Source organism: Zeus faber (assembly GCF_960531495.2).
Source record: "Zeus faber genome assembly, chromosome: 17".
Lineage (NCBI taxonomy): Eukaryota > Metazoa > Chordata > Actinopteri > Zeiformes > Zeidae > Zeus > Zeus faber.
The window spans coordinates 3,823,882-3,832,490 of record NC_137204.1 but is presented as its reverse complement, the minus strand read 5'-3'; the positions used below and the strand labels follow the sequence as shown (position 1 = coordinate 3,832,490).

At 42.9% G+C, this 8,609-nt stretch overlaps 1 protein-coding gene across 1 annotated transcript; it reads left to right on the top strand.

Annotated features, from left to right (window-relative positions):
* Positions 1-762: 762 nt before the first annotated feature.
* macir (macrophage immunometabolism regulator) lies at positions 763-7,628 on the top strand. Its single transcript, XM_080017536.1, has 2 exons — positions 763-844; positions 6,110-7,628. Exon 2 carries the CDS (start codon positions 6,124-6,126, stop codon positions 6,739-6,741), a length of 618 nt encoding a protein of 205 aa, XP_079873662.1. The 5' UTR covers positions 763-844; positions 6,110-6,123; the 3' UTR covers positions 6,742-7,628.
* Positions 7,629-8,609: the final 981 nt, after the last annotated feature.

Here is an 8,609-nt window from a genome sequence, read left to right as displayed (position 1 = left end):
ATGTCACCCAGTGTGTTACAATATAGTAGCTTTTCGAAAAAACAAAATGTAATATATTCCATTGAAAAATGCATCCTGGACTGTCATTGTTTTATTTTTCTAAATACAGAGTATTCATAACAGATTAGTCATTTTGGAAATCTCTCAACAGAGACCTCTACAGTACAGGACAGAGATAAGAGATAAGATAAAATCTGCTGATAACAACAATACAACTTCTGATATGTACGATGTGTTTTTATATCAAAGTGTACATCCACAACTAGTTCAACCAGAATTGCAAGTTGTTTGAAAAAAATAAAATGCCAAAACGGCTGGCCATACGAAGTACAGGTCGTGAGACGAGACGAGCACGAAACGAATAAACATCAGGGCCTTTATTTTGACACACCATCTCCGGAAGTACCTTTGGTAATAAAAAAATAATAATAATAAAATAAAAAATAAACAAACAAACAAATACACACACACACACACACACACACACACACACACACACACACACACACATATATATATATATATATATATATATATATATATATATATATATATATATATATATAATGAGTTCGTTCCAGCTCACGGCAATTTGAGACGCGGAATAAGACAACAAAGAACAAGTAAAAATTCAATAGGGTTCTAGCCCTAACCCTAACCCTAACCCTAACCCTAACCCTTCCTGCTTTGAACCCTAAAAAAGGATATCCCACTATACGTTTGCATTCTGGACCTTTATACTGAAAACCAAACACCGGAAAAATGCTGCTTTGAAAACAATTGTAGTTGACAGCGGCGTATGGCAAAAAGGCATTAAACCTCGGATCACGACCGCCTCGCACAGGTTTGTCTTTCAAATTATTTATTCCTACAGTGAAAACCGTGTGATTTCTACAACGATCTCACGTGATAAACCCATAATAATCCGATTTTTACTGAGGAGGAAAACGGAGTAACGGCGCTATACGCACGATCGTTACCGTCACTGGACTGCTCCATTGCATTTTGCAGAAGAATATGAGTCAGGCGGTATGATCCAGGAGCTGTGTGGCATGATCATAGTTTTTTTGTTAACGAATGGCTAAAATATCAACGATTGGTGACATGGAACTTAAAAAATACAAAGCCCTTCTTTGCTGATACATCTTGTGGTAGTGGCGTTTCTCTTTCACTCGACCGTTTTTAGATAATGGTGAAACAGGGCTAGAACTTTAGAGAACGAAATTAAATGATTTAAGCAATAAATTATTCCATAATGCATTAATTAAACGTACCGTTTTATTTTTTAAATAAGCCATTACTCAAAATGTAACGATTAACTAAATATATAATTTAATTGATAAATAATTGAAATTACCATTTTATTTTTAGGTATGCCACTAAAACATTTAAATTATTATTATACATATTTAATAATAGACCTTTCCACAATAATAGTGCTGCGTTTATTTTTGTTTTTTTAATAATAAACTCAGTATTTCCGTATGTTTTGTGTGTGCCCAACCCATGCCTGAGTGGATTCCTGCTGGGAAAAGTGGACCCCGCCAGCAACAATGGAAACCCGAATATAGAGGAGCACATATATAACGCAAATACGTGGAATGGCTTTTTCTTAAAAAGTGCCAATCAAATATGTAAAGTTATAGGATTTTTTTAAATAATGTTACAGATTACCAGTTTCAAAATTTAGTATAATATACAGGCAGCTTTGATTCGAATTTGATTTGAGTCTCCCAACATTGTTCAACCTTAATTATTTGTCGCAGCAAAAGATGGATGTAATACAGTTTTTAAACACAAAATTAGCAGGCGATTCTAAAACTTTCGATTTCTCAATGCCAGGAGAAATGCAGTTTTTTCTGTTGTGTCATGTTCGACGTCACAGCGTGTCATGGTTCCAGTGTGATTGGGAACAAAACAGTAGAGGAGACAGTAACTGAAACAACAACATAAAACTGTAAAACTTGGGGAAAAATAATATTTTGAGCCATTCAAAAGAATCGGGTTGTTCATGAACGATTCGAATTAACACTTCGGCGGCTGCTTCGGCAGCCATTTCAAACCGGCCATTTCAAAGTGTAAGGATCATGAAAACACCTTCCAGATTAACCTTCTGTCTGGAATTGTGTGTTTTCCTTTCCCCCTAGGTATGCACACATTGTTATTTTTATGATAATATAAAAAAAAAAAAAACAGGAAACCCTTCCGCTGCTGTTGAAATTGCCACGTTTTCCACGTCCTGCTCCTCCGCTCCCCACTGAAAGACAGAAAAACATATAAGAAGACTCTCCCAGCCCGGTCCGACCAATCAGCGCTAAAGAGGCTGATTGGGAAGACCTGGAAAAGCCAGCCCCGTCCTTAACTACGCCCCCCTCATCGGCCACATACCCCCACCGCCCGGAGCGGGAGAGGAAGTCGGCCACCACCATCTGTGACCCCGGCCTATGAATCACCTTGAACTTAAAGGGCTGCAGAGCCAGGTACCAACAGGGGATCCGCACGTTGATATCCTTCATGCGGTGGAGCTACTGCAGTGGGGCATCGTCCGAACAGAGGGTGAAAGGTGCGCCCTAGGAGGTAGTATCGCAGGGCGGCAACTGCCCACTTGATGGCCAGACACTCCTTCTCCACGGTGCTGTACTTTGACTCCCACTCTGAGAGCTTCTGCTGATGTACAGGACCGGTTGGTCAGCACCCCCCACCTGCTGAGACAACACTGCCCCCAGCCCTCCGTCCGACTTGTCAGTCTGCAAGCAGAAAGGGTAGGCGTTAGGCGTACCCAGCACTGGCTTCCCATAGAGAGCTGATTTCGCCTTCTCAAACACCTGCTGGCACACCACCGTCCACAGGACTGGATCTGGCGCACCCTTTTGAGTTAAAGGAGCTCGTCGACCCAGGGCATGGGATACGCATTGAACTTTGACACCGCGTTCACCTTCCGGTAGTCTACCCAGAAGCAGACCGACCCATCTGGCTTACCTACCAGCATGATGGGACAACACCAGTCGCTTGTAGACTCCTCTATCACCCCCATGTCCAGTATGGCCTTCAGTTCTGGCTGCACAACTTTGCGTTTATGTTTGGGCAGGCTATATGGCCGAAAGCGTACTTTCACGCCTGGGGTCTCCACATGGTGGTGCATGAGGAACGTGCAGGGGGCAGGGGGGATAAGACGTCAGAAAACTTGCATTATAACATGGCCACAACCATGCTCTGGCTCGGCGAGATGGTTACTAGAAAGGGCCGGGGTGGAATTGGTTGTTTTTGGCACCTCCGGCCCCAACTCATCCCCCTCGCTCACCGTGGTGGCCAGAAACACGGACGCTCCCTCATCCACTGCTTCAGGAGGTTCAGGTGATAGATCCGAGGTCCATAATGTACAGTATCTTGTTCTTGCTGGTGCGAGGACCCTCCTCCCAGTTTTCTTTAATTAGGTCTAGCATGCCCTGGGGTCTCCTGCTGAAAAGGAGCTCAAAGGGAGAGAATCTCGTGGAGGCCTGGGGAACCTCCCGCACCGCAAACAACAGTGGGCCCTACCACCTGTCCCAATTACGGCTGTCGTCGTGAATGAACTTCTGAATCATGTTTTTCAGTGTTTTATTAAAGCGCTCCACAAGACTGTCGGTCTGGGGATGTTGAACGCTGATCTGAATTGAGCAAACGCCCAATAACTCGTTAAGTTCCCGAAGTGAACGCGACATAAAGGAAGTGCCCTGGTCGGTCAGGATTTCCTTTGGAATCCTAACTTGAGGGGGTTACCTGAAACAGCGCATGCGCCCCACTTTTGGCCGTAATACTGCGCAGAGACACTGCTTCAGGGTACGGGGTTGCATAATGCACTAGGACTAACACGAAATGATACCCACGAGTACTATGGTCTAACGGCCCGATGAGGTCAATACCGAGGCACCAACAATTGGGTTATTTCCTTGTCCCAACTTGAGTGTCACGGCTCACTCGATACAACCTTTCCCTCAGCGGAAAATACAGGTGAGTGAGTGCGGAATCTGGGCGCATCAACATGTTTTCGTTTTTAACTACCCCCTCAAAGGCACCACAAACTGTCTCGTCCTGTGACTGCTCCAGCGGAAAATCATCCATGGAAGAGACCACTGAATAAAGAGTGAAAGAGAGCGACCAAAGAGCGAGGTCAAGCTAATGTGGGTCCTGGGGCCGGGCTCAGGGCTGGTCCTCGGGCTGGCTCCTGGCTGGCAGTGGCGGGCTAGCTACGCATCGCGGTGTGCTCGCGCCCCTCCTTGTCCCAGTTTCGCTCATGTCTCCAGGAGACGCCAATTGTGCTGTGGCGGCACACACGCAATAGCTGACTGGGGATGGTAGCTCAGGCGGTAGAGCTGGTCGTCTAGTAATCTAAAGGTTGCTCGTTCGATCCCAGGCTCCTCCTGCTAGCATGATGTAGTGTCCTTGAGCACTACATGTAGTAATGTAATGTAGCTGACAGTGGAGGAAGTCCCGCTTGTCCTCCAGGTCTGCGAGGTGCTCCCGCAGCCAGCGGATCAGCTCCTGGACGCTGTTCCTCCGGTGCCCTGTCCCTCCAGTATCCTGTCGACTACGCCACTTGTGGGAGTCTCGACCCACATGTACAGGTTAAGGGAGGGAGATGGAGTCATTCGGGCAGTGGAGCGCTGACATGGCCAGGATTTTATTCAGCTTGGTAACAAAGTCTCTCTGCCACAACAGAAAGATAAACTTAGAAATGGTTGAGTTTGTTTTGTGTGGATGTGCTTCGGACTGCAGGTGTTTCCGTGTCCTGGGCCTCCCCTCCCCATTGAAAGACAGAACAACATATAAGGAGACTCTCCCAGCCGGGTCCGACCAATCAGTGCTAAAGAGGCTGATTGGCCAGACCCGGAATAGCTGTGCCGCCACGGCCAAGCCAGCCCCGTCCCCTGCAGATGTGGCTTAACCATGCTCCCCTTGTCTGACATACTCCCGTTGAGTGATTATACTGTATGTATGGTGGACCAAGGGGCGTGGTTAAGCAGCGGCTGCAGATGGCAGCATGGCGTTATTCCCGTGGCCGCCCATCTTATTTACATCTAAAGTGGATGCCACAGTGCAATAGGGCAGAGCGATATTGATGTCATGTCAACTATTGTCGTTTTTATGAAAATTACCTGAGAAGCAATCATTAGTAATGTGGATATTATGACCAAGCTGGTTGAGGTGTTGATGAGAGCAGTGTACAACGTTCCGAAAATTTAATTACTTCACTGTAATGGCGCCTTGAATGAATAGGTTTGCTATTTTTCGACCCAGGCCTTATTACAATTTTCAGTGCAGTCCAATGGGAACATTTTTTAAGGGAACCAAAATGGGGAAACTCACACTTCTTCTTTTGAACAATGTTTTAAAGAACAGTTATTTAGTCAACGCTATTTTTTATCAATTCCCACAGTACATCAGAAGCGTAATATTGGCTACATTAGGTTGCCAGTAGGGCTTCAACTAACCACCACTGCTACTGGTCATTGATTAATTAGTTTATTATGTTGATTCAATGCAATTCAGATAAAAATTCAAACATTTTAAACATTAAATGTGTGTATTTTGTTTTCAGAAATTACTTGGGGCTTGTGGGAACTTGGGGAGTTTTCTGTACTTTGCCTTATTATATTCAACCCACTGTTATCTACCTCATACTATCTTGAGCTTGCTTGCATACCACCAAACTGTATACCAATAGTCGATATAGATTGTATCAATATCGCTCTGTCCTATTGCGCGGTGGCATCCACTTCAGAGCTTAGTAACATTATGCATACAAACTATATATACTTTATCAGAGATACAGTATAATCAGTCAACGACAGAACTAAATCTATTCTACACACACTGTGCTAGGACATTTATGATGCTGAATACCTCCAAAGCCCTCCAAATAGGGGAAGTTCATATATGAATTTATAATATTATAACCAAGTTCTAATCAATATGTATTGATTGGAACAGACTATGAATTTCACAAAATGCTTGTTTTCTGAAATTCAATAATTAACAAAAATCTCATCACAATATCCATTTTGTAAACATATATTGCCCAGCCTTAACACTTTTTAATATATTTGCTCTTTTGTCTTTTTCCACTCAGGCTGTCTCATAAAAATGGAAATGGACATCAGCGGAGTCTCGAGGGCGCCAATCTCCATTTTGCCTGTGGCTGAGATAGACAGGCCTCGCTGCGCCAGCACCCCTTGCTCACCCATCAAAAGTACTGTCGCTGGATACCAGATTCTCCACATGGACTCAAACTATTTAGTGGGCTTCACCACGGGGGAGGAGTTACTCAAAATGGCCCAGCACTGGTCAGACAGTGCCTCCGAAAAGAGCCCCATACTTGAGGCGTCAGCTAACTCTGTCCCGGCTGCTGTTCCCAAACATCTTGACCTAGGGATTTTTCGGGGATCACGTATCTTGAAAGCCAAAAGCCGCTACTACCAACCCTACGAGATCCCTGCTGCTAATGGGCGGAGGCGGCGACGCATGCCCAGCTCTGGCGACACCTTCCTCAGGTCCCTGGCACATGGGGAATCCGGGACAAACCTCCATGGGTCCTTGCCCCTTTGCTTGCTCAAAGGAAAGCGGACCCATTCCAAGTCCCTGGATTACCTCAACTTGGACAAAATGAGTATGAAGGAGTCGGCAGACACCGAAGTGCTGCAGCACCAACTCCAGCATCTAACCCTGCGTGGGGAGCGCTTGTTCACCCGCAACAAAACATGAAAACTTGTCGAGAAATGTAATCTACCCTGTCTGGGATTTGTCGACTAACTCTCACTATGTTTTTCCTATTCGCTAAGATTATAGGCAGTTCTTTAAAGGACACGTTGGCCATTTTTCAACCCAGGCCTTATTAAAATGTTAATTCCCACCCTAAGTATTCATAGCACAATCTGTCGCTTTACTATTGGGAAACTTACTGACTGCTGCTCTACAACTTCTCACTTAAATGCTGTCCAATGTGGCAAACTTTTAAGCCCTAAAAAACCCAGACAATTTAAAAAAAAAAATGGGAAACTCAGAACATAGCCATAGGAGGTATTCAACAAATTTTAGATCATGGGCCGTCAAAATGAGACTTCATCTAGGCCACATTGCTTTTTGCTAAACCGCGATTGGAGGATTATGTGTGCATGACAATTGAGCCCACTTACTGTCATTCAAAACATTTGAATAACACTCAATAAATACACAATAAGCACAATATAATAATGTATATAATATAAATATACACAATATAATGTGAGCGAGTTTGGAGAAGCATCTTTTTGAGTTGTTGCAGACGTCACGACTTTATTTTATTTTTTCAATCCCATCATTTTTTTCTTTGTTTTTTTTTTTACTTTTGGCAAAGTCTTTGGGAGGGAACAGCAAAATCTCCCCTGTCACTGCTTACCAAGTGTAGAATGATGTCGTGCACCTCGTCTTATAATACAAGAAAATTGATTATGTAGTGTGAGCAGCCCAGCGACATTAGGATTTTGAAAGTTGGCATTGGACACTCCTGCTGATTCCCCTGACCAAGACATTTGGCTCAAGATTAGGAGTTGGTCCCAGGTGCCGTGCTGTGGTAGCCCACTGGTCCTAGATATCTAGAATGGGTTAAATGTAGAGGGAAAATTTTCACATGGTGCTCAATAAAGTTCTTGGTCTCAGTTGGAAAAATGGCAAACCTATCCAATAAAAATAAAGTAAGCTTGTTCTTTTCCCAAACTGAAAGTTTGACGTATACAGCGAAACAATCAATCAGATTCTGGTCCATCCAAAAAGGTTTCAGTTACTGAATTTCAGTATCATGATTTTTTTTTGCAAATTGTAATTTAATTCAATTTCTTTCTATTTAAATATCTTACAATACTTGAAGTACTCGATTATTACGGATGATAAGCACAGCAAGTTGTGCTTAGAAAATGTGATATATTGGTTTTATTTTATTCACTATTTCAAACTTTTCAACTCATTTGAAATGTTGCAAAAAAAAAAAATTGCAGATTTTATGAGTTAGTGCTGAGGGAAAATCTGTCAAATTAGCAATAACTAGTTTTACATTACATTTACCATATCACGTTTGTTCAATATATAAGTGTGTATGGATAAAAGAGAAAATACATGCACAAGTTTATCTGAAAACTTAGGTGTGTTACCAATGCCTCAGTTGCACTATTTAGTCGATACTATGTCTAGTACTGGTAATCCTAGCAACTAAAGAAGCCATACCACATATTTTTCAACATTAAGTAGCCTTTAGCTCCTCAATATGTCATATAAATTGAGAAATGGTATTCTTATTCCTTTGTAAAGATTTCCTCCTTGCCATTCTGAAATTGTAGACTTGCATGTTTGCTCTGGACTGTTAAGTCCCTTGACGGGATTTCCCAGGGAAGCTTATTGTCTACCTGTGCCTAAAATGAAATTACTGTCTACACACATATATATATATATATATATATATATATATACACACACACACACACACACACACACACACACACACACACACACACTAAAAAAAAGTTAGGGATATTTGGCTTTCGGGTGAAATTTATGGAAAATGTAAAAAGTTCACGCTACAGTGATATTACATCATGAAA

Bases quoted from the DNA above. Each gene is read 5' to 3' on its own strand.
- macir (XM_080017536.1), top strand. From the start codon at position 6,124: ATGGAAATGGACATCAGCGGAGTCTCGAGGGCGCCAATCTCCATTTTG.